This window comes from Phaethon aethereus (genome assembly GCF_964289735.1).
Source record: "Phaethon aethereus genome assembly, chromosome: 3".
NCBI classification, from domain to species: domain Eukaryota; kingdom Metazoa; phylum Chordata; class Aves; order Phaethontiformes; family Phaethontidae; genus Phaethon; species Phaethon aethereus.
In genome coordinates, this window is record NC_138576.1 from 125,912,691 (window position 1) to 125,937,870 (window position 25,180).

The following is a 25,180-nucleotide window of genomic DNA, read 5'->3' on the forward strand; positions in this document are numbered from 1 at the left end:
GTAGATTGCTCATCACTTAAAGGACCTTTAAAGGTCCCTTCTAACTCAAACTACTCTATGATTTCTATGAATAGGAATACTTAAATCTGAAGAATCATTTTAAGTGCTTATTATGCTTTATTTGCCCGTAGAGACAAACAGCGGTTGTTTCAAAAGCTGACTGTTTTGCAGGTATCTTTTCAATGACGCTGAAGTAAAACCGTTTGATTCTGCCCAGCTTGCTTCAGAATGTTTTGGTGGAGAAATGACTGTAAGTTATGACTTTCATTTTTGTCATGTTCAGCCATTAAAATATCTGTTCTGGAAACTTGCCTGAAGGATTCCATAGTGCTCACCTTTGGTCTGCCATCTGTTGTGAATGCGTATGAAACAGTTAGAAGTGTTAGCTGGGTCTTATTAAACTTTTGATGCCTTTGTTGTGCAGGTGATACTTTATCTTACGTTCACGTAGACAGCTGTTCTTCCACCATCAATCTCTTCAAAGGGTCTCCACCTCCTTTTGGGGGTGATAGACTTGTAAAGTGAGACTGCTCTCAAGCTGGTGATGCAAGCTTTCTAGTTTTTCTACGCTTTCTGTAGAACAGAAATTAAGACGATAAAGGAGAAGGGTCTTAATTTCTCCTGTACCAACTATCATTTAATCTGTGAATAGGAGTCCAGATATTTTATGTGGCTTTAAAAGGCAGCTGTCAGAAGTATAACATAGGTATTACTAATGAATCAAAATGCATTACAGTGAAGTCTCTCTCCAGAGAAGAGGTTATTTCTTCACTATATCTATTTTTTATCATCATATTATGTATTTACTTATTAAAAAATGAGTATGCAACTAGTTTAGGAATCCTTCACTTTTATAGCTTTGTTGCTCAGACTGTTGACTAGAGGAATAATTACTTTAAGCTTATGCTTATTCTGGAAAAACAGGGCTTTTTGATCGTTGTCTATGCCTTGTGTCAGTAATTTCCAGATTCTGGTCTGTGAACCTCTTTACAGTCAGATCCTTTTTCATTGGTGACAGAACTGAACTAAAAACTTGTCAGATCTGTGTACAGCTTATGCTGTTGCTCAGCAGGCAAGTTTGGACTCTGGTATTAGTAGGTGATTTTCAGGCTAATGGATCTACAGACTTAAGTAGTTTTGCCTGTTCCTTTTATTGTAAGAAGATAACATTTCTTAAGTTGATGTTTGTTTGCTTTCAGTAGTGCAACGTTTTTAAATACAGTATCAACTTTGTCTTTTCACCAGCCCACCATCCTTTGACATAAGTCTTAATGTTTTTACACAGTAGTAATACAAGTAACTGTTGAACAACACTCAAATGTTCTCAGGTTATGCTTGAATGGATAATTCTTTTATAATTATATAACATTATATAAAACACATTATTAATAATGCAGTATCTTACTAAAACAGTCCTGTGAATAAGAAAAATCCTCTCGTCTGGTGAAGAGAATATGCAGAAATAAAACAAAAAATTATTTTGTTTGGCAAATGTATAAAATACCTTTAGATGCCTGAAAAGAGGTGTCAGTGAGATGGATGAGAGAGGAAATTGCAGGAGATATAGGACACAATATTGCATAGCAACTCTGAAAAATCAGGGTAGGCCACTGTAGAAGAAAAACAGAAAGACAACTACTTTGAGCAAGAAATAAATTATCAGCAGCCTCTCTGTAAATGTCCTGAAATGGTTTGCTTGCACATTTATCTCAAACTGTCAATAACCAGGCCATTAAAAAAGCTTGTAATTAATGGTTTTACTTTCTTCTTGACAGACAAAAACTTACGATTCTGTTACTGATAAATTTATGGACTTCTCCTTTGAAAAGGTATTTCTCTTTCAAACACTTGTCATATGATTATATTTCTACTTTCATGATTTAACTCTCAAAGCAAAAATTATACAGATGTTTTTTTCTTAAAGACACACAGTGCTTACATGCTGTTTTATAAACGGATGGAACCAGAGGAGGAAAATGGCAAAGACTACAAATTTGATGTTTCATCAGAATTGCTGGAGGTACAAGTTGATTTGTTTTAACACCAACTTTAAAATACTGTAGGAAATCCTAAACATACTGGGAATCTGAATAAATGTTAGGAAAGCAAATATAATTTAAATCAGTAAGATGTCAGTCCTTTCATTTAGCTTGGGAGCGATGTTATAAGCTTAGGAGAATGTTATAAGATAGGACGTAAATGAAGATTTCCACTGTATGTAAATCTCAGACGTTTTCTCATTCTGTCCTGTATTTAATTCAGATATCTGAATCATTCTGCTTCGTATTTGTAAAAAATGGCAGAGCACTGTTTGTTTTTTTTGTGAGTGCTTATCAACATTTTGTGAACAGTCGCAATACTACAGGAAATATTTTCATTAGCCGCCTTCCTTTTCATCCGTCAGTTCCTCAGCAACTTACTGCTTTGAGGCAGGACAGAATAAGATGGTAGCTCCAGCTGTTTGTTTGCACTTCTGCTAGTGGGTTGTGAAATTCTAAGTGAAAGCAATGGAAGATTGTGATTATTTGTGCTTATGATGGGGAGCATCAGTCAGAAAAGGATCCCTTCCTCCCCGTAGTCGTAGCGTAGCCCAAGTATGAGTAAAAGGGGTAGGGAGAAGAAAAACCAGCAACAGCTATGTCTCCCTGTTCTCCTCAGCGATGAGGCCTGCTCTTAGGATACCTGGCTGTTTATATAAAGATACTATTTAAGCCACATATGGTCTGGGGAGCTGGAAAAGGCACTGCACAGGAGCAGAGTATTTCACTAGGGATCTCACTGTGCTAGATGTGTCCCCAGTAGGGGATTTGTAAGACATTCTTCTCCGTTTTTATCACCTGAAAAGTCGGTTTCCCTGATCCCTCTGGGCCAGGAGTATTGCTTTATCATCTGTCACGTGTTAGGTTCCTAACTTTAAAAGATTCTTCATCCTGAGCCAGCGAATCAGATCATGCTTTTTATCCTTCTCAGTCTTAAAACAATAATAGATTTTATCAGAGTTAAACCTATTAAACTATTTTAACGTGAAAAATCCTCAAACACATTTGGTCAAAAACATCGTTTTGGAGAAAGGAACGGGGGAACCTGGCAGGAAATCCTTTTCTGGTTAATGATGGAGAGTCAAAGCTTACTCTTCAAGAATTTATCAAAAGTTCACAAAGCTCGTCAGGCTTTGGGTCAGAACTTCAACCTTTAGACATACCTAGCTAGGCCGCTGCAAAGTCTAATTGATCTCAATTAGTGAAACTATGTGTTTAGAGAGTTTTTTGGGGTTTTTAAGTTATTATACTATTGCAGACATCAAAATATGGTCTTGAACTGTGGTTCTTTTTTAACATGTTGGACCAGTTCTCAAAATTTCAGCCTAAAAATGTGAGTAATTAAGGTGTAAAGATGAGATTACAGAAAGAGAAGGTTCTGAGCTCTGTTCTGCAGTCATACAGCAGGAGAAACTAGTATTTGCTATTGTATGAATAAACCAACTTTGAGCCAATCCTTTAAAGTAAAGAAATGTTTCCAGAAATAACTTTTCATAAGAAAAAATTTTGTTTTCTTAGCCATGGCAAGCATTTAAATATTCTTAGAAACCATGCTTATGTAGTGAAATAAACTGCTTTCTTGTATCTGATGTTAGCATTTTTTCTTCAGTGGATATGGCATGATAACATGCAGTTTCTTCAAGACAAGAACATTTTTGAACATACATATTTTGGGTAAGTTTTTTCGTAAAAAATGTAATATTAATGCTTCTTTTCTTCTTGCAGATTTTCATTATTTATTTTAATTAACAAATAAAATTACTGACTCTAGGTTTATGTGGCAGTTGTGTAGTAGCATCCCAAGCACACTCCCAGATCCAAAAGCGGTTTCCCTGATGACAGCAAAGGTAAGTACTTCACAAGTCTATCATGCTTATTTTAAATTTTACCTGGTTTACATTTCAATTCAGGCATTCTATAATTAATGGTGCAATTTTTTTTTTCCAGTTAAGCACTTCCTTTGTACTAGAGACATTCATTCATTCAAAGGAAAAGGTATTCCATTTACTTGTAAATTCTCACTAAGTAACTGCATGAATATAGTGAAAAGTATGTCTGTGTTTTTTCATTTTAAAAGCGTGATTTTGAGATGTATTAAGTACCATAAATGATACAAAGGTAATGTTTATAGAGCGTCGTTTGACACGTTTATAGTAAACACTGCACGGTGGGAAAAAACGCAGGTTTTAGCCTGCTTTGCCTCAGCAATGCGTCAGGAACAACAGATCTTGTGTTCTTGTCATTTGAAATTTCCTGGATGATTCATATCTCAGTGAGCACTTACTAAAGGCTGATGTAGAGGGAAGTGCTTACCACTGAGCAACAGTTGTGCTCATGAATTTTTAAGTTACAAATACTAGCATGAACAGCAAGAAAGCTGTATTCCATCTGAAACATCTTTATTCTCAGTCAGATTTTACTTCTTTCTCATCTGTGGTGGCATAATGCTACTAATTGTAGATGGTCTGGGATTAGTAAGAATATGTAATGTATGTGTAATTGGACAATTAGTCCAAATGTGTGGGTACTACTTGCACTAGTTAAAACACATGTGCTGTTATTTTTGTGTAGGTGCAACACATTACTAGTTTATAAGGCATTTAATGTTTTTAACTATATTCTTAAGATTCAGCGTTCTAACTGACTATTTAGAAATGTTTCAAGGTTAAGTTGCAATTTATTATTTTAAGTTACAGTTTTTTCTGTGTTTCTTTTTACAGCCTACAATGCTTCAGTGGATTGAACTGTTAACAAAACAGTTTAATAACAGTCAGGCAGCTTGTGAAGTAAGTGACTTAGGAACTCAGCAAAGTACAAACCAACTTTCTATATATTGTTTAACTTTCCTGGAGGTTCGTATCCCTGGAATATTTTGGACTATGAAGTACTGTATTTGGCATATTTGTGTACTATGAGATGAAATTCGTCCTCTCTGAATACTGCAGATTCTGGGGAATGACTTGACTTTTATTTTTCAGAAGCCTATGGTGAGACCACAGGCCAAAATAATTTTGTCACTAGAGTAGAAGACACACAGTGTCACAACCTCTTTTTTTGATTATTGCATACAGATTTGTGTAATTAAGAGGTGTTTAAATGAAATCACACAAGCGAAATGGAGAGACAGACTAAAAATATTTAAGGACTAGAATGGCAGGGACTGGAGTTGAATCCAAGGGAAGAAGGCAGTGGGATAAAAGGCTGCGGTGCAATGAAGAGGCTTAGAAAGAGAATAAGAACAACTAATGTCAGACTTAGCTGAAAACAAATTCATATAGTGCCTTGCTTGTGAAGCTGAGGATCTTGAGCCTAGAGTATAGAAGGACTGAAAACTCCTAGAAGGAGGAGAAAAAATGGAGGAATAGTTTGGGGTTTTTTATACAAAGCTTTTTGGGATGCTGCCTGAAGGGCATCTGGCGACAAAGTGGAGAGGGACTGAGAAACCGTAGACAAAGAATTCCCTGTGGTGTTGGTGAAAACAATTCTGAGATACTGAAGGAAAGTTTGTGATAGACTTTCTGTGATAGTTTTAATGTACAAGGACCCCAAAACATACTGTATACTGCACAGACCTTATTCAGTACAAATGAATTAAATTCATTGTTCTTTTATAAATTGATTCTAGGTTGTTAAATTGTTATGTAACATTCAGTATTTGGGTGATAGTTTCATTTGTATGGTGTAGACCTAAGAAGCTTAAAACGAGTGAAGACATTTAGTATAGTAAAAAAACATTCTGGTATAATTAAAAGGAACAACAACTTGGATTCTTTAATTTAAACTGTCTTTCCTTGTGAATAAAATGAAATTCGTGGAGTCAGAATACTCAGCTGCATTATTTGCTGAGTCTAATTTTGAATGAATCGTTCTCTGTTATTTTTACACATTTTCTGTTGCTGGAGGTAGTAAGGCTTTCCCACATTTTAAAATGCAAAAGGGATCTAATTCAGGAACTACATTCTTGTTTAAACCTTTTCCTGTTCTACAAAATTCTTCAGCTTATACTTCATTGTGAGCATCGTTTTTTATTCTGTTGGCATCACTTTTCAGGATAAGCGTGTCCTTACAGAGAATTGAATAATGGCATACTGAACCCAGGGATAAGAAGATGCTGGATATAAATTTATATCAATGTTTACTGCTGTTGCTCTTTATTCCTTTCTTGTCATGCACGGAAGATATTTAGATTTCCCTTGGATTAATACTTGCGTATTCCTTAATAATAGTAACATCAATTTCTCTTCAGACTTTAATATCATGCAAAAAGAAGATTGGACTAGAACAAGTTTGGAACAAAACTAACAAAGTATGTATCTTCTGCAGTGGTTTTTGGATCGTATGGCTGATGATGATTGGTGGCCAATGCAGATACTAATAAAGTGTCCCAATCAGATTGTGAGACAGGTAAGGAAAAAATGTTCCTTTTTAAGTCAGGTTACTACTTGACCCATGAACAGAAATGGACAATTATTACAACACACACAATGATTCTAAAAGTTTTTATTAATACCTGTAATTATCTTACTCTTTTCGATTCTTGCTTGTGATTTAGAGAAAGTATTTGGCCATGGGAGTGTTATTATTCTTTGAAACAAATTCAGTATTCCAGTAATGCTGTAGTTGTACAGTTAGGACCACAAAATGTCATAGTAGATACAAATTAAGGTTTCTACAACTCCCACATGATCTCTAAAAATCTGAACACTTTACATTAAAAATGTTTTTCTTCTGAATTGGTTTAACAATAATGTGTCAAGACACATACATTCGGAAAATGAAAAATAATAAATTATGTACATTCAGTACTCCTAATGGAAAGCTTCACTTCTAAACTTTTGCCTTTGGGTTTTGTAGATAGACTGAATTTTCTAATATTATGCCACAAAGTTTTATTAATACCCTGTTCTGGAAATGTTTAAAATTGAAAAAACCCTACATTAGTAGCATTTGGATATTCACAGGTACAAATACTATTAATAGTTTCACTTACAAGTGTACTTTCTTTGCAAGACATTTAGGTAAAAACTTCAGCAGTTACTTTATCTCACCTGAACCCTTCAATTGGTTTAACTTTTCTGATTATCAAAGTAATATTTCCGTGTAGAACCATACATAGTTTCTGTTTGCAACCCATTGTTAAAGCAATGTATTTCATGGGAGAACTCTATGCAAGATCTTATGCAAAGCTCTAATCCTTGATGAATGTTTTCCAAATCAAAAATTACTGGAAGGAGTTTCCTTAAAATTTGCACATAAATTGTTATAGCTGGAGGCAAAAAAAAAAAAAAAAGGTTGCCAAAAATATCTAACAGAAACAGAGGTAGAAGAAAAAACAAAGTTTCTGAGCAGCAGTCTGAAGTCATGTTTCAGTAGTGTATGGTGCACACCAATATTAAAACGTGTTTTTAGGGTCCCTCTGTAAGATCTGTTCATAAAAACCAGGTTTGACTATTTTTGTTAAAATATGATGTGTCAATGCACTAATAAATGGAATGTGGGCATCTCAACCTCAGCTGTTCCTTTGAATCATGTAGAGCCGGAAGGAGTACCTGTAGGCAAAATATTCATTGCTTAGAAAATATGTATTGACATATATGCAAAAGAATGAACATGTGGAGTTCATTTACTTATGCATTTGCAGATGTTCCAGCGTTTGTGTATTCATGTGATACAGAGACTGAGGCCAGTGCATGCACATCTTTACCTCCAGCCAGGAATGGAAGACTGGTAAAATAATAACACCTGAAAACTTCTAGTTATTGCATGCGTTACAGCAACCGCTTTTGTGTAATGAATTACTCAAAGTGGTCTTGTAAACCTATAATGGTACTGTTTAAATTGTTCTTTATTATTCTACCCAGAGTGCTCCGATTTGTTTAAAAATACTGTGGTTGGATAAGCCGGTGTCTGAAAATGCGTTGTTGGAAACATTTGTTCTCTTAGAGTAGATTTTCAGCATAGTCTTTCTTTTCACTGCCAGTAATATGCTGCAAGTGTAAATCTCACTTTGTAGACATGAGAATCCAATTGTGAATTGGATCCAGAGGCATGTAGGTGCAAATTTTCATTTTTACATCCACTAAAAGAGGTTGGAGGTGAGAGTCCAGTCCTGTGTCATATAGCTAAATCACAGGTTTTGTCAAAAAGTTGAGAAAAAAAACCTACGAGATTCTGTTTTGTTCTCCTAATTATCAAGAAAACTGTCACTTTGTCTCCGATTAAGAAATATTTATTCTTTTTGATACATAATGAGAAGATGAAAGTGGTTTTTCTTTCATCTCTTGGGTTAAGCTTGTGGTCCTTGATGATAACTTTTTTCCAGAGCAAAAATGGCTGACTTCATAATAAATATACTGCTGTAACAAAATTCAGGACATGAAGATACAGTTTTCATGGAAAAAACAGAATTCCGTTTTCTCTAGAAGCCTTACTTTAAAAGACTCTGTCACTGGTTTTGTTCAGTGATAAGATCCCACTTTCAGTAGGTGAATAAGGTTGGAAGTGCGTGTTTTCTGCCTTGTGAGGATCCTGTATATGTGTTTAGGAGACTGCCTTTCCTTGCTCCCACAGTAAATTTGGCTATAACAGCATTCTTTCTTGCAACTCAGGAAATTTGACATGAGACTCAAGAAGCTGGTTTTAAGCGACAGATCCCCTAATACTGCTTTTTTTAAGAATTCTTTTCCTGACTAGAATCTTGATTCAGAAGACTAACTTTATGAACCTTTCAACATTTTCAGTAACGGATGCTACCTGACTTAAAGTCACATTGTTGTTTAGGCTCTACTTGGCATAAAGAGAAAGTGTTAGAGATCTGAGTATGGTAGTAGGACAGAGTAAAAAAACTCTTAAGTTCTTCTGAAATTTTTTTTTTGACTGGTTCAAGAAGATTTTATGCCCCATGTATTGCATGAAATATCTACATTGGATTTCGTTTTCAGTTCGGATGACATGGATGGTCCTGTGGAAGACATCGGCAGTCGCTCTTGTGTAACACGCTTTGTGAAGACACTCTTGTCAATTATGGAGCATGGTGTTAAGCCTCACAGTAAACATCTCACGGAATACTTTGCCTTTCTTTACGAATTTGCCAAAATGGGAGAAGAGGAAGTGAGTATAGCCTTGTAGTTTTGGCAATTTGGTATGTTTATGCGTGTATGTATCTTCAAGTAATTCAATATCTGCGTATTTCAGAGCCAGTTCTTGCTTTCACTGCAAGCCATATCTACAATGGTCCATTTCTACATGGGAACTAAAGGACCTGAAAATGTAAGTTTGAGTATCTTGTATAACAAGAACTAGTCTTTCGTATCTCACATGTATGTGATCATTAGTGCTATGTCTCTTGAACCATCTTTCAGCTGTTAAATTAAAATTGCTTTGCTCATACAGTTTTCTTTCACTGTTTAAGTGAATATAGTATTTTAAAAAGATGCTGAATTGGCTTTGCTGTAAAGCAGTGTTTTCTGTTTAGTATGGGAATAGTGATTAAGTAGAAGCAATTAAAGTTCCCGCGTTATGCTACTAATGGTAACAATTTATTGCTTTACCTCTATTGTACAACTTAAGCTTTGAGATTTACTTGGTTTTTTTATTAAATAGACCACCATATCAGGCTATGTAGTGACTTCAACCAGCCTAGCTTTGGCATTTGTAAATGCAATTTAGCTTATGCAAAATGAATGCTTCGACATGAAAATCAAGGGATTAGATATTTACCTGGTTTGATTCATGCAAGTTTATTAAGTTGTTTTGGATAAAAGAGAGGACAGAATATATGCAAAACAGTGTACAGGCTCTTTGAAATTAAGGCTCAAAATGTCCACATCGAAGTTTTTTGTTTGTTTTTTTTTTTTTTTTCCTTACAGCCACAGGTTGAAGTACTTTCTGAGGAAGAAGGAGAGGAAGAGGAGGAAGAGGAAGATATACTTTCTTTAGCAGAAGAAAAATACAGGCCTGCTGCACTTGAGAAGATGATTGCCCTGATTGCTCTTCTAGTTGAACAGTCTCGCTCAGAAAGGCAAGGGCTTCTGAAAAACCAAAATTAATTCTAATCTAAGCTAGTTCAGAAAAGAATTGGAGATTTTATGGGTTTGGAGGGCGTGTTGTGGGCTTTTTAAACAGCGTAAATGAGCTTGTATATGGACCCATTATATTTTTAACCGTTTAAAAGATAAATGTTTTGTCATTGTTGGCCAAATAAAAGACTGAGGCTAAATCCTCGAACACATTCAGTTGCCCACTTTTGGATTTCTTTCTTTATTTGGTCTAAGTACAAAATACTTATTATCTTTGTTCCGTTTTATGTCGATACTTATTTTCTCTTGTATATTGTCTGAAGACTGATAATACTGAAGAATATAAACTAACACTCACAGTCCTGTATTTCTCCTTAACCTTACTTAATAATCTCCTAAGTAAAATGGTAAAGGTTTGTTTTTCTTTATTTTAGGCATTTGACTTTGTCACAAAACGACATGGCAGCATTAACAGGAGGAAAGGTAATACATTTAAACATGACTGTATAAGCCTCAAAAAAAAAAAAAGCACATTTGTATGTGTACATAGGTAATTGTAGACAATGTACTAATTTCTTAATATTTGTTGCAGGGTTTTCCTTTTTTGTTTCAACATATTCGTGATGGTATCAACATCAGGCAAACTTGCAATCTCATTTTCAGTTTGTGTCGGTACAATAATCGGCTCGCAGAACATGTAAGTATGAGAAACTATAGCTATTTGTTGAAATTCTTATCTAATAAGTGTAATGGGGTGATTTTTATTATTTTCACTGAATAAGCACAAGTCTAAGTGAGTTTTGTTTGTTTTGTTTTTAAGATTGTGTCCATGCTTTTCACATCTATAGCAAAGTTGACTCCTGAGGTATGTAAACATACTGCCTGTATATTAAATAATTTGTATTAATATTTTTCTGTTTTAAATTACTGAAATAATCCTTTGCTAATCAAAAATCTTGCATGGAGGATAATCCATGGAAGTTTTTGTGACATTAAATGAAGTCTAACTGCACTGTACATTAAGTTTTCTAAAGCAGAAATCGTGTATGCAGTTTAAGATGAAAGTTTTATTCAAAGTCAAATAACGTATTTCTAGATTCTCCACCTACATGAATTTTTAAAAAAAATTGGTAACAATACGACGTGTATGCTAGAATAGGTGGAGATACGTAATTATCATCTGGTTGTTCAAGTTTTGGGGCACCGTTTTGCAGTTCTGTGCATGCAAACACATTTCTCAGTCAGAATAAATTCCTGCCCTGGTAATAACAAAAATACTGAGAGTTCCAAATGGATTCCACATGAAAAATGTATACAGAGTGGAGAAAGTGTATGCTCACACAAGGACATTCTTGTATACTGCTGTCAGAAAAGACAAATAATCAGGAAAAATTGAGGGCATGTCAAGCACAGGAGACGTGATCATGGTTGGAAAAGCAGCACATACTAAATCATTCTCATGACAGCTTTGCTTTGTGTGATAGAATGGGCACTATCAGATGACAGTCTACTTCCCTCCTGTCGTGCTAACATTTGCTACATTTTTATGCTTTTTTTGCTTTGTGCATATACACATGCACCAGAGACGTTTTTGGTGAGGTGCAAAATATGTAATATTAGTAGTGACCGCTTTATTGAAGCATTGTTAAAAGCTGCGTGAGTCTTAGCAAACTTAAAAAGAAAATACAGAATTCATGTTAGATCCAATATGCTAGAGTAGAAACGGTGGTGGTTTCAGAGGAAGACAGTATGCCAATAATAATGACCTGTGTAAACCCTCAAAATATGATGCTTTTGGATAAACTTTTCAGGATCCGTGTTATGCAAATACGTAAAAATAATAGCTTCTCTGAATAGTGAGAGCTTCTGTATATGTAAAACAGGATAAATGGTGAATTCTACAAGGCTGTACAGCTTGATTCCCGCCCCCCCCCCCACCTTGTTCAGAATAATGTCTGGCTGTGTCAGACAATGTCTATTGTTACTCCCTTGTAACTATATACTTCTTCTACACTGATGCTATCTAGTATGATCATGTTGCCTTGCCCTAGCTATTAAAAGTGGCTTAATTCTACTGTGTCCATATGTGGGTACCGTAGAATTAAGGTGTGTCTATATATCTGTGTGGATTGTTTACAGTTTAAATAGTAAGGGATTAAAAGCAATATAAACGCTCATGTCAGAAGTTCATAGAAATATATTTTTATGCAAATGTTAGGGTTGGTTTTTTAAGTCGCTAAAAAATTAGCAGCTGAAATGAAATAGATCAAAATGGAAATTTTTATCTTTATGCATTACAGGCAGCCAATCCTTTTTTCAAATTGCTGACCATGCTAATGGAATTTGCTGGTGGACCTCCAGGAATGCCACCCTTTGCTTCTTACATTCTGCAGAGGATATGGGAGGTACAACATGTAAAAGAAAACAGAAGCTAAATTGTCTTTCTCTTGTTCATTCTTTTATGTCTATGAAAGGGGTTTAGATTTCATTGTCATCCTTGCTGCATCAATTAATGATCTTTTAGGATGACCATTTCTCTTCCAAATAAACAGCAACAGCTAATAGACGTTTAAAAGCTCTACTTTAACTTTGAATGTGATTTTCACAGCATCCTGGTTAACTGGTATTTCAGTTTAACTTTAAATTTTAGTTTAATGAGAAATTAATTGATTCATAATAAGGGTCTAGAATGCTGCTTCTAGGCAAATTCCACTGATTTTTCTCAGTTATCCTTTTGCAAGGACTGTAAAATTTTTGAAGGCCCATCGTTTTTTAGGTTTATTTTGTTGGGGTTTTTTTCCCCATTATGTACTGGTTCTTTGAATATTGGTTTGGTTTTTTTTGGTCTCTGTAAAATACTCATTAGCATTTTTTACCCATAAAATAGTGCTAAATTGAATCTAGTGAATAATTGCTGTGGTGCAGGACCGTTCTTCCTTGCATTTCTAAAGCGAGAAAGAGTCTTTTTAACTAAGGTGGCACAGGGATAAATTCCTGATCTGAGAAATAGATTGGGAATTCTACTTCAAGTAAGTGCTCTTTGAGTTCTCAGTACAATTTACTGTCTTTATTACTGTCTGAGAACAGTGTGTCCAGCCTGAAGACTGCTGAGGACAAGTTTTTGAACAATCGTTCCCTTTAATACTGTTTAAGAAGTGGTGGGGGTGGGTTTCTAAAAGATTATTGCTGTGCAGAATTGAGACCTCTGGTAAAACACAAACCTGTCTTATCCACTGAAGCACTGCAGGATAGATGGATTCCTGATCAAAAGTATTTTACTCCTGGTTAGGACCAGTTACAGGATAGCAACCAGTAGGTAATCTGGGAAAGCGTGTGCCAAATTTTTGCTAGGTGTCTGATCTGAATATGAATTAGCTGTAACTGCTTGTGCTTCAGGTAAAGAGAGTTCAGACAGCGGATCCCAAGGTCAAGAATTACATCTAGTGCTTTCTGTGTACAGGGAAGTGGTAGGTTATTAATTTCTCTCAGCAATGAGGAAGTGAGTTTTCCAAGTGAGTTTTGACAGTACATAGGTTGTGGCATGAAGTACATGTGCTTCATGCTTCAGTCAGTAGCCACAAAGTTTACGTATGTAATTTGTTAAGCAATCCTCTTTTTTATTGCCCTCCTTATTCTCAGTTAACAAACTGAACCTCCAGAGGAAGCAAAGCGATGACAGGTTTCTGTTGGAAAGCCAAGCTTTTAGCAGCAAAGTCATCAGTTCAGTTGCTGGTGTTGCCAGCATTATTATCCTTACCTTGTTGACACAGATCAGGAGATGGAAGTTGTGAGGCAGGGATGAGAGGCTCAGTGGTTAATGCACAGACAGACAGATTTAGGGTGTAGACCCTACTTTTGCAGCCACTCCAGTTTCTAGAAGTCATTAAAAAGTCGTAGAGCCATGAAGACAGTGAAAAACGATAGTCTTTTTCTTGGAGATCCCCTCCAGGTATTACGAAGAAAACTTGATGGATCAATTTGTCATTTCTAATAAAAAAACGGGGCAATTGTTCTTAATGTGTTTCTTTTTAAATGGAGTTTAAAATTTTATAAGCAGAGTTTTGGTCATGTCAGCCGCTCATATTCTTTGGGTGGATTAGAGTAGTTGGGAACAGATTCAGCAATTCAGTTACTGCCTGTCGTTCCTTAGATAGAGTTCCTTTTCCTTGTCTGGGTACCTGGACCTCAAGGTAAAAAGAAAACAGTTTTTAAAAACTAGTAAATAAACGAACTATTTTTATTGGCCTAATAATATGTCAACAAATTTTTAACTACACAGAACCAGAAAGGCACAGGAAGCTACATTTTGTCCTTATTATCTGTAAGGATTTGATAACCATGCAACAGCACTCCACAGGCTTTTCATTACCTTTGAAAAACACTAGACCAATTTATTCCTTGAAGTTGCATATTCATAAAAAACATAACAGCACGAAGCTATATGAACATATTTGCATACCACTTATGTTCTTTTGATATAACTTGTATAAAAATACTGATTCAGTGTTAAGATTTTGTGTTAGCTATTAAAAAAAAAAAAACTTGATAAAGACAAGATTGTTCAGTTTTCTAAGTCCTTAACATTTCAAGTGTTAAGTAACTCAGCCCATGCAGAAAGGGTATGTAGGGTAACTTCCTGGACTTAGACTGAACTTTTAAAAGCTCCAAACAGGATTCAAAAGCACAAACCACAGTGAAATTTAATAAGGGTTTTCTTTGCCAGAGCACCTCAGTCTTGTAGGTGCTTTGATAGCCCTAAGTGATTTTGAAAAAATATTTTGAAAGTCTTGCTTGGTAGGTAGTTTAAGTGTTTTTTAATGCAATCAGTGCATAATATCAAGGTTAATGTGTTCTTTGTGATTTTTCCACTTTTCTTTCAGGTTATTGAATACAACCCGTCTCAGTGCCTGGATTGGCTGGCTGTGCAAACACCTCGAAACAAACTAGCTCATAGCTGGGTGCTGCAAAATATGGAAAACTGGGTTGAACGTTTTCTTCTGGCACACAACTATCCTAGAGTGAGAACTTGTAAGTTAATTTAAATTGAAGAAAATTATTCTTCTGCTGTAACAAGTTACTATACGTGTGGTATTCCTGTCACAAATGAAACGCATGCTTTCGTACTTGTCTCTTCTTCCTCTTCCAGTTGTTTTAGGATTGCTGTATTTTGAAATATTAATACAACTGTGGTGCCTTATCAAGACACACTACCTGGTTTTGATGAAAACCATGCTTTGATTTTTGTATCTTGAATGATACGTTAGTAGGTTCTTTACCTTATGTGGTTGATCTACAAGATCCAGGAAAACCCAAAGAAGAAAAAGAAATAATCCAAGAGTTTCTCAATAGTTTCCATCACATAGTTGTACTGTAGGTAGGAGCAGTACTTGTTGTTCTTTAACACATCACAGAGTAATCGTTAGTTGAGTCCTTTGAACTTGTGGATCAAGGAGAAGACACTTGTGCTTCTCCCCAACTCCAGGGTGTCCTGGCTTTCTAGTTTGTTCTGCCGGGAATTACACTACCAGACTGTTGCCAAGGTCACACTTTCAGCCTTTCCTTTGTCTGAATTTTTATATAAAGGAGATTCCACAGTAACGGGCCACACTGAACTTTAATGCATTTTCTGTGGTTGAGGGAGATGTGGAAGCTGGAGGTGCAGCTTTGCAGCAGACCCCTGCTGTAAACCCCTCTCAAGAGGTAACGACGTCTTGATCAAGCAGTATGCAATCTAGTGATAGAAAACATGTGGGTTTGTATGGCTGCGATGGGATGCGTTGTGTTACAGCAGAACCAAGCAGCAGACAGGAACACAGGGTGAAGAGGCCTGGGTGCAAGTATCAACGCCACTTTTAACACGCTTTGTGCTGGTCTTACCCACTCTGGCTTTTTTCAGCTCCACTGTGAATACAGTAATACCCTATTCTGTAAAATGCATTGAAATCTGTAAATGGAACACACAATGTAATTTAACTTCTGTTTAAACAACTGTTAAGCATGTATGTCATTTTCAAAGGTGTAACAAATTTGTTTTTATTTGAAGCTGCAGCCTATCTCTTGGTGTCGCTTATTCCAAGCAATTCCTTCCGTCAGATGTTCCGATCAACTCGCTCTTTGCACATCCCTACACGCGATCTGCCCCTCAGTCCAGATACTACAGTAGTTCTTCATCAAGTCTACAATGTGCTGCTTGGCCTTCTTTCGAGAGCTAAGCTGTATGTTGATGCTGCTGTTCATGGCACTACAAAACTTGTGCCCTACTTCAGTTTCATGACATACTGTTTGATCTCAAAAACTGAGAAACTCATGTTTTCTTCTTACTTCATGGACTTATGGAACCTTTTCCAGCCTAAACTTTCTGAACCAGCTATAGCCACCAACCACAACAAACAGGCTTTGCTGTCTTTTTGGTATAATGTGTGTGTCGACTGTCCAGAGAACGTACGCCTTATTGTACAGAATCCCGTGGTGACGAAGAACATTGCCTTCAATTACATCCTCGCAGACCATGACGATCAGGATGTGGTGCTCTTTAACCGCGGGATGCTGCCTGCCTACTATGGCATCCTGCGCCTCTGCTGTGAGCAGTCCCCTGCGTTCACGAGGCAGCTGGCTTCTCACCAGAATATCCAGTGGGCCTTTAAGAATCTCACGCCACACGCCAGTCAGTACCCAGGAGTAAGTAGATTGATACCCAAAAAATAGCATTTCATTGCAAGTATTTCCCCTCTGTCAGAACGTCTGTCTTAATGGAGGAGATGAAAAGACTTACTTAATGCATCCGGTGGCAAAAGTATTATATTTTGATTTCCTAGTATAAGTAATTAATAATGCGTTTAGATCCGATTACTGTACTTCGTGGGGGAATGGTTTGGGATTTTCTTCCTTCCTGTGTAGCAACTGGAGAGCAGATGTTTCCACTGGAAAGCAGACACTGCTGTTTCCACTGTTCTTCAATATTCTGTACGCCAGCCTAGTCGTAAGAAACGAGAAATAGCCTTTAATGGTGGTCTTAAGAAGGCATGTTGCATTCCAGCGCACCAAGTTGGAGGAATTGCCAGTGAGTTTCTTCCTTGCTTTCAGTTTCTGGAGTAGGGCCAAGATGTAGCCAGTTGCATTCAAACGGAGGGTGGCCCGGTGTTCACCTTGGGAACGCTTGTGTACCTCTTGCACAATGTTGGTACACTGGGAGTCGCACTGTCTTTACAACATTATGACACTTGCAGTAGAGAGTAGATACTAGATTCAATAGTCTGTGTGTAACAGTTTAAAAACAGTTACCTTACAAAGGTTTTAAGAGGCAAAATACACATTTTTGTATGATTACTCGATGACTGTTGCTTTGGGGTCCTTTATAGGTGTATGAGGACAGAAAGAATACAAAGATTTTCTTCACTGTGTAGGGGAGGAGGATGCCTGGAATCTTCTGTGTTGAACTTCTGTCTAGTTCAGCTCACAGAGTAAATTCATACTCGGACAGCTGGGAGTAGTCCTGCTGCTTTCACTGTTTGCATCTCCCCTCGGAAGTCTCAGTTTGTCTTGCGAGGGACTGTAGTTACTCCATATGTTTAGCGGTTCCCATGCACATGGGACTTCAGCGAGTTTTAGCACAAGCAGCTTTCTGAATTCTGTTACTTAGAATATAAATATTATCATCAGAGAATGCCCATGCCCATGCTGAAGAAGATGATACTACATTCCACAAGGAAAGCCAGGAAGTTTGGTCACGTGGATCAGGATTTCCAATGCTTTTCTCTCTATGCATATATCTATATTGATATAGATATATATGTAGCAATGAGCTGTGCCATTAGGAGACATCAAAACATCTGTTTAAGGTTCATAAGGGTTATCTCAAATATCCGGGTCCTAACCCACGCAGTAAATGGTAACGGCTAGAAGCAAACCGCGTTGAAGACAGATAAGAAATAGCTACAACTTCTATGTCAAAATTTTAGTTTTTAAGAACCACATGATTTTAATTATTTAAGGTTAGAATGTTGTCTGTTGATTTTTACAGCTCTGTTAAAAGCTTAAAAAGGTATTGCCATCTAAATTTGCTTACACATGTTTATTCTGTATATTACTTAGTAGAATTAATACTGGGTAAGTAATACCAATGAAGATATAAACCATAACATACTGAGATTACTCTTAATGTAATATTTTTGTGTGTTTTAGGCAGTAGAAGAGCTGTTTAACCTCATGCAACTGTTTGTAGCTCAGCGACCAGACATGAGAGAGGAAGAGATAGAAGACATAAAGCAATTCAAGAAAACAACCATAAGCTGTTACCTGCGCTGCTTGGATGGACGGTCTTGTTGGACTACGTTAATAAGGTACGTTAGTAATGAAGTTGTGGTGTAATAATCTAGTCCTGGTTGAATAAGAATTATATTTTACCATATGTAAAGTACAATAAAAATTAGCGTTGTTGTTTTGATACTCTTTTTGAAAAAGAGTGGATACTTTTTATTCAGAAGTAAACAAACAGAAAGTTAAAATTACAACTCTCTTTTTCCCCAAAATCCATTGTTTGTGAATGTAATTTATTTTGGAATGTTGCATCATCTAAAAAGTATGGAAACTAAGCAATTATTTTAAAATAAACAGGTGTACACCAGGATGTATATTGTCAGGATTCAAAAAGAAACACCATGACAAAATTGAGTTAGTAGAGCCCTTGAAAAAAAAATAAAACCAAATCAATCAGTGTTCTAATTTGGCATTTAAGCTGAAATTCCATTCTCAGCCTACCATGATTAGTCTAGGTTGGCAGAGCAGTAATTTCGGCTGGGGTTGCTGACATTTGTTATTCCTGGGGAGAAATGTTTTTTAGAAATATTGCCTGTGGGACAGTTTTGTTGCATCTTATCTTCAATTTTTCATTTCTAGTCTGTCTCACTAGGACGTCTGAAACTGTTGCTTGGATGTTTTCAGTATAACTAGAAATTGTTTGTGTATGTAGGTCAGGTATTGGGCTTTTACATGCAACTGCTGATGGCCTTAAACACTCTTGTGAAAAGGGGAGATGGCCTGTGTTACCCGAAGGGATTCCATCCAGTCATCTGTCAGAGAGCGCAACCAGACTTCCCCAAACGCTCTGGAACTATTGTTATGTTGACATTTATTTTCTGTTATGCTTTAAGCATAACATGTTCTGATAGAAATGGTTTTATACATTTAGAAGTCCAAATTTATGCTTAAATGAACCTATTTAAATGTATCATTTGACAAACATAAACTTCTGTCTTTTGAAGTACATTATTTTCCTCAGTTTTTAGCATTTTTGCAGAAATTGTTCGGGAAGTATTGCTGTAAGGGTTGTTTATAAATACTTTTGATAACATAAAGTTAACATAAAGGAAGTTGACATCAGAGGCATTTTTAAATGAAAAAGTGGGGAAAAAAATGAAGAGTATAATTATGTTCTTTTGGGGTTTCTTTGTTCTCCTGTGATTACTTTCCAAAATACAGCAGGAGCAGAATAATTTTAAGCTTTCGCATGAATTGTGAAAAGATTATATGTATTTTTCTGTGTTCTTAATGTTTGAATTTTTTTCCTAGTGCCTTCAGAATACTACTAGAATCTGATGAAGACAGACTCCTTGTTGTGTTCAACAGAGGATTGATTCTGATGACGGAGGTAAATACTTTGTTATTTAATTACAGTAAACACCTTGCTTTCTTACGAAGTCATCACTTCCTTCCTGACAGTGTGTTTGCTGTATGTTGTTTTAATATGGTATGATTTAAAATAAAGAAGTATCTTGATTAAGTACTAGCATACATGTAAAACCTTAAAATCTTAAGGCTCATAGGAAGGACAAAGAAAGATTTACCAGCCATTTTCCATGTCAAAACAGTGATGTAAGAGGTTAAGTGAGTAAATTTGAGGCAATACAAATCTTAGTACAGGATAAAGATAACAGATTCGTTGATAGCAGTGATTTGCTAGGATAACTATAAAAGGTTGTAGCTTAAATAGGAAAGATGAGCAAGAAATAAAAGGGTGATGCGTCATCTCCTATATCAAGGATAGATAGATAGATACCATTGTGCTGAGGGTCATAATGGAGACTAAGTTAGGGCTACTGAGAAAGTTGCAACTAGTAAGAGATGTCATGAGTAGTTAAGAAATCAGTCTTGGCTTTCTTCACAGAGGGACTTCCCCTGTAACCTTTAATAAGATTTCATTTAGTAGTAAAAAGATGATCGGGAAAATGTTTGCCTGCTTCTCCAAAGGGAAAGCCACCAACAGATTATGTCGGGAGGAGTGAGCTTATGCTTTTTTGGTATCATTCTCTGTTACAGATCAACGGCTGAGCACAGTCACACAATTATTACTAGTTAAGAAGTGTGAAGGCAATAGGTTAAAATGCAGAAATAACTTAAAGGATACTCAGACGCAATTGTGATGAGTATTTCCAAACACTTCTTGAGGCATTTCTGAGGCAACTCTCCCTCTCTTTCCTAGCTCTTGTGCTTTTGTTTGCAAGGAGTGGTTTAAGAACAAATAGACTAGATTTCTTTCCGATGAAACGAAAGTAAAATGCGTTTCTGGAGCACGTATAGTGTATTCCAGTTGTAAATTGGCATTTGGTTTGTGAGACCAGGCCAGAGTTAGTTCAAAATAGGGAGGGGAAAAAAAAAAAAAGAAAAAAATAACACAGCCCTGAAGTGGGTGCAGATTGGATGTCAAGCCCCTGCCCACCAAGGGTTTCACTCTACAGATCTGCTCGTACGTCCTGCAGCAATGCAGGAGAAACCTAAAAGAGATTGACAAAAAGGTTCTGAACCGTTAGCGGCTACTTTTTAAAGATGAGTGAGATACCAGAAGACTGAAAAAGGGCACATACGGTGTTCCTCTTTTTTTTTTATTTCCCCTCTTTTTTTTTTTTCCCCCCTCTTTTGTCCTTCCTAAGGTGAGTGTAAGATCTTGGTTTCTATTCAACACTGCCATTATTGAGTTGTGGACAAGAACGTCTGTTTATTAAATATACTGGCAATGCAAAATGGGGAAGGCCGCTAGATCCTTTTGAGAACAAGAATAAAAATCCGGATTGTCTGGATGTGTTGGAAAAGGTGTAAAAAAACAAGATGCAATTCATTCTTGGCGTATGCAGAATGATGTATTCAGTGAGGGATAATGAACTGCTAAAAATCCACGGCACAAAGCAGGCGGATAGGAGGTAGCTGTAGCTGTCCAGTCAACGGGCTGTTGGAGTATGTTGCTTCAGAAGGTGTCAGCCAGCACAGCTGGAAGTTGTCAGGAGGACTTCGAGCCAACATCTGTCAAGGATACAAAGATACTTAGTCTGCCTTAAGGCACGTGGATGGACTAGGCAATGCTCTGAGGTTGATTCGGACCCCATTTGTATATGGTTTATATAAAAAATTCCGTGGAGATTTTTTATGTCACTAGTTTGTGTTTTCTGGGACAAAGTGTGATAGAAAAAGCTGGAATTACAAGATCAGTTAGACAAAAGTGAAGACACTGCAGCACTGTTTGAAAATTGAGTTTTCACGAGTTTGTTTTGAGCGTAAGCCTTTTGATTAACTGTGGTTAGCTAGCTTACATTGGGTAAAATGGGCTAAAAAGTTAGGAAGTCAGCTATAACTTTATTCATACATGAAACTTGTAAGCAGACTACGATACATACATAATGTATAAAAAGAACTTGTTTAACAGCTTAGACAACCCTCATCTGTACTAACAATGGACAATTAAGTTTATAAAGGATATGTAATGTAAGATGCAATTTATCCTATGTAAAATATGTCTAGAAATTAGATAAAACTAATGTTCAGCTTTTAGTTGAGTTGCATTACAGCTTGAAAATACCGGGCCTTATATTTTCACTGGTTCAGTGGAAGTGTTTTGTGTGGTGAAGAATATTGAATCAAAGAGTTGTCACATCCAGAAAAGTTTCCACTTAGCAGGGTGGGCCGTGTGTCTTTTTTCTTCACTATAATATAAAAATGGCATCTTGAGATTTTGCATTATAGGCAAGGAGATTACTGTTTCTTTCTCTTTAAAATACCCCAGCAGATTAAGTATCTTTTCTTACATCTTGTGCTATAATCTTTTATCTTTTAAAAATCTTTTTTGAGATTATAATCCTTTATCTTTTAAAAATACTTTTTCTTTTTTTTTGAGACTCTTGTTCATAGTAAATATACTAGTATTATATGCAGATTTATTCTATTTTTAAATATGGTTATCTTTGAGTAATCTTGTGATTACATCTAGCACCGTGTATTTTGATACATCTCTTTTGAGCACAAGACAAACGTAAAAGTGGTATCTGTCGGATAGGTAGAAACGGTGATAACAAGTGTGTTAATTAGCAACTTAAAGTTTTGGCCTTTTTTTCTTTATAGTCCTTTAACACATTGCACATGATGTACCACGAGGCCACAGCTTGCCACGTAACTGGAGACCTGGTAGAACTGCTGTCTATTTTTCTTTCGGTTCTTAAGTCAACGCGTCCATATCTTCAAAGAAAAGGTAATGATATAACTATTATGTAACTCTTACTACATTAGATAGATTTATATTTAAATGTTTCTATTTGTCCTGTATTTATAAATACATAGATAAATAAGTGTATATTATTGTAACTCTTATTATATTATTATCTATTATTATAACTCTTCAAAGGATTATGCCTGTTGTCTGTTAATTAAGTTTTGTGACCCAAAACCTAGTATTTTATCTTGCTTACCATCTGTATTTAAAAACTTGCCATACAGTAGGAGATATGATGATTAACAGTTACTAAAGTGTTGCTTATTAAATTATTTATTAACATAACATGAAACGACATTAAGTACATTTAATAGCAGTAGACCAGTGAGACTTAACAGATTTCTAGATTGATTAAAATCATGTTGGAGGAAAAAGAGATTCTTCATCAGTAAAATTCTATGCTTTATTTGATGAGCTTTTGAGACATTAACGGATTTCTATGCTTTCTGCATTTGCAGATGTGAAGCAGGCTCTCATTCAGTGGCAGGAGCGAATTGAATTTGCCCATAAGCTCTTAACGCTGCTCAATTCCTATAGTCCTCCAGAACTTAGAAACGCTTGTATTGGTAAGTCGTAATGGTGTAACTGCGGCCAGGAAGGACCTGTGCTATGCAGTTACCTGCTTTGAAATTTAAATTCCATTTTTGCAAGTGCAGACGCTTACTAGATACTCCGTAGATTGGGATTGTTTAATACACCAATATTGCCTTTGTTCCTCTGCTCAATAATTCTGGTTTTGTCAGGTGAAAATTAATATTCCTGCTTCCCCAGACATGCAGACTGTGTGCACAAAAAGTCAGCCTTCGTTTTGAGGCCAGTTTGCCACCTGATACGGGGCGTGATTAAGGAATAACACCTGAGTTCAGGATCAAATCCCAAATCCTGCAGGAAAATTAACTACCGCTTGCTCAGAAGGCTGCACAGTGGCCAAGTCTGTCTGAATAGCAGCTTTCAGTGTTCGTTTCCATGATCCAGTACTGGAAGGTGTAATAATGAAAGTAAAGCTGCAATAGCTTGTAGGATTGACTGGATTTGCTGTTTAAAATTGTAGGCGTAGACACTATGTATGTGTCTGTCTTGCATGAGAAGACCTAATTCAAAAAGTTTTTCTAGTTTAGCGTTTGGGTTTTTTAATACTATTTAATGGATATAACCTGCATTCTTATGCATGTGGATGAAGGCCTAAAACTGTGTCCAAATTACCTTTTTTTGTGTGATTTATATGCGTTTTCCCCTTATTTTGAGTGCCTTTCTCATTGTCCTCCTGACTGCTGCTGGTTGACATTTTCCAGGCATCAAACCTGCTATGTTTAAGAAGAAGGAAGGAGGGTAATTTTATTGAGCTTCTACTTTCTACAAGCTGTCACCCCTCTCACTGGTGGTTGATCTATCACTGGGCAGGTTTTCTCCCAGTGGCAGAGGTGAAGGGAATCTTGACTGATTCAGGGGTGTTCACTTTATGTGCTGTTCACAGTAGAGCCCACCTCCACGGTGCGCGCTGAGCGCAGCAGAAGTGATATGAAAGGGAGTTTGCAAATGCATGAGCCTGAAGTTAAAACTGTTTGCTGTTAAGAAATAACAATATGTAATAGCAAAAACAACTTTTTGTTTGTAGATGTCCTCAAGGAGCTTGTACTTTTAAGTCCTCATGATTTCCTACATACTCTGGTTCCATTTCTACAGCACAATCATTGTACATACCACCACAGTAATATCCCAAGTAGGTATTTCAGTGATTGTATTTTGAAGTTCTCTTACGCTATTATTACTCTGTCGTGTTCCTTGCCGATGTCAAATATTGACCTTTTTAATATATCCCTGTTTTATCCTAACTTATACTACAGTGTCTCTAGGACCTTATTTTCCATGTCGTGAAAATTTGAAATTAATAGGGGGAAAAAGCAATATTCGTCCTCCGCGTCCTGAGCTTAATATGTGCCTCTTGCCTACAATGGTGGAAGCCAGCAAGGTATGTAAATGTGTGGTCTTATAAATAGCTTTTTCTCTGTTGTTTTCCCTTTGTGTAAAAGTATTGCAAGAATCCAGTAGCGTAATGCATCTCCGTTTTCTCTGTAAACAAAGCATAATTCTTCTTCAAGATGTGTTGTCCTCATATACTCCATTCTAGATGTGCGCTCCAGAAGCACCATTTCCCTGCCCTTGGTGATACACAGCTTCATGCTCCAGACGTGATAAGAGTTTGAACCTTGTATTAGAAAGATAAAAAGCAAAACACAGATTTTGATAATCGTCCAATCTGTTTGTGGCATTGATAAAGAAAATTCAGGAAACGCCCAGGGATGGTCCAGATGCGTTTCAAACTATGTTAAGATTTATTACCAGGCAGCGTAAATAGATCCTTCAGGTTTCATTAGAGTCCGTTCCAGCGAGCCTGAGGCATCGTCTCCTTATTGTTTGGGTAAAATACAGTACCTGAAATACCGTATAGGGCTTTCAGTCTTTTGCTTTCCATTTTCCCCTCTGGGGGCTTCCTGATGGGATGCCGGCTTCGGTGGGGCTCCTCCGTAGTCACTTGCCACGACCCATTATTTACAGTTGCAGCAACGGTGGGATTCAGCTCACGTAACTTT

The 25,180-nt window shown here is 36.6% G+C and overlaps 1 protein-coding gene across 2 annotated transcripts in view; it reads left to right on the forward strand.

The window, feature by feature from the left end:
- USP34 (ubiquitin specific peptidase 34) overlaps positions 1-25,180 on the forward strand; it is a gene marked incomplete at its 5' end in the record, with an annotated part of 136,592 nt that overhangs the window by 104,264 nt on the left and 7,148 nt on the right. For both annotated transcript variants that reach the window (XM_081998400.1, XM_081998401.1), the window contains 24 exons: positions 172-250; positions 1,776-1,829; positions 1,925-2,020; positions 3,649-3,713; positions 3,811-3,886; positions 3,987-4,034; positions 4,760-4,825; positions 6,363-6,443; positions 7,681-7,766; positions 8,981-9,149; positions 9,234-9,308; positions 9,908-10,059; positions 10,492-10,540; positions 10,650-10,754; positions 10,878-10,922; positions 12,358-12,462; positions 14,938-15,085; positions 16,101-16,735; positions 18,239-18,396; positions 19,625-19,703; positions 22,442-22,568; positions 23,048-23,155; positions 24,205-24,309; positions 24,434-24,558. In XM_081998400.1, the coding sequence (XP_081854526.1) occupies positions 172-250; positions 1,776-1,829; positions 1,925-2,020; positions 3,649-3,713; positions 3,811-3,886; positions 3,987-4,034; positions 4,760-4,825; positions 6,363-6,443; positions 7,681-7,766; positions 8,981-9,149; positions 9,234-9,308; positions 9,908-10,059; positions 10,492-10,540; positions 10,650-10,754; positions 10,878-10,922; positions 12,358-12,462; positions 14,938-15,085; positions 16,101-16,735; positions 18,239-18,396; positions 19,625-19,703; positions 22,442-22,568; positions 23,048-23,155; positions 24,205-24,309; positions 24,434-24,558 (2,836 nt within the window). The remainder of the gene's footprint in view (positions 1-171; positions 251-1,775; positions 1,830-1,924; positions 2,021-3,648; positions 3,714-3,810; positions 3,887-3,986; positions 4,035-4,759; positions 4,826-6,362; positions 6,444-7,680; positions 7,767-8,980; positions 9,150-9,233; positions 9,309-9,907; positions 10,060-10,491; positions 10,541-10,649; positions 10,755-10,877; positions 10,923-12,357; positions 12,463-14,937; positions 15,086-16,100; positions 16,736-18,238; positions 18,397-19,624; positions 19,704-22,441; positions 22,569-23,047; positions 23,156-24,204; positions 24,310-24,433; positions 24,559-25,180) is intronic.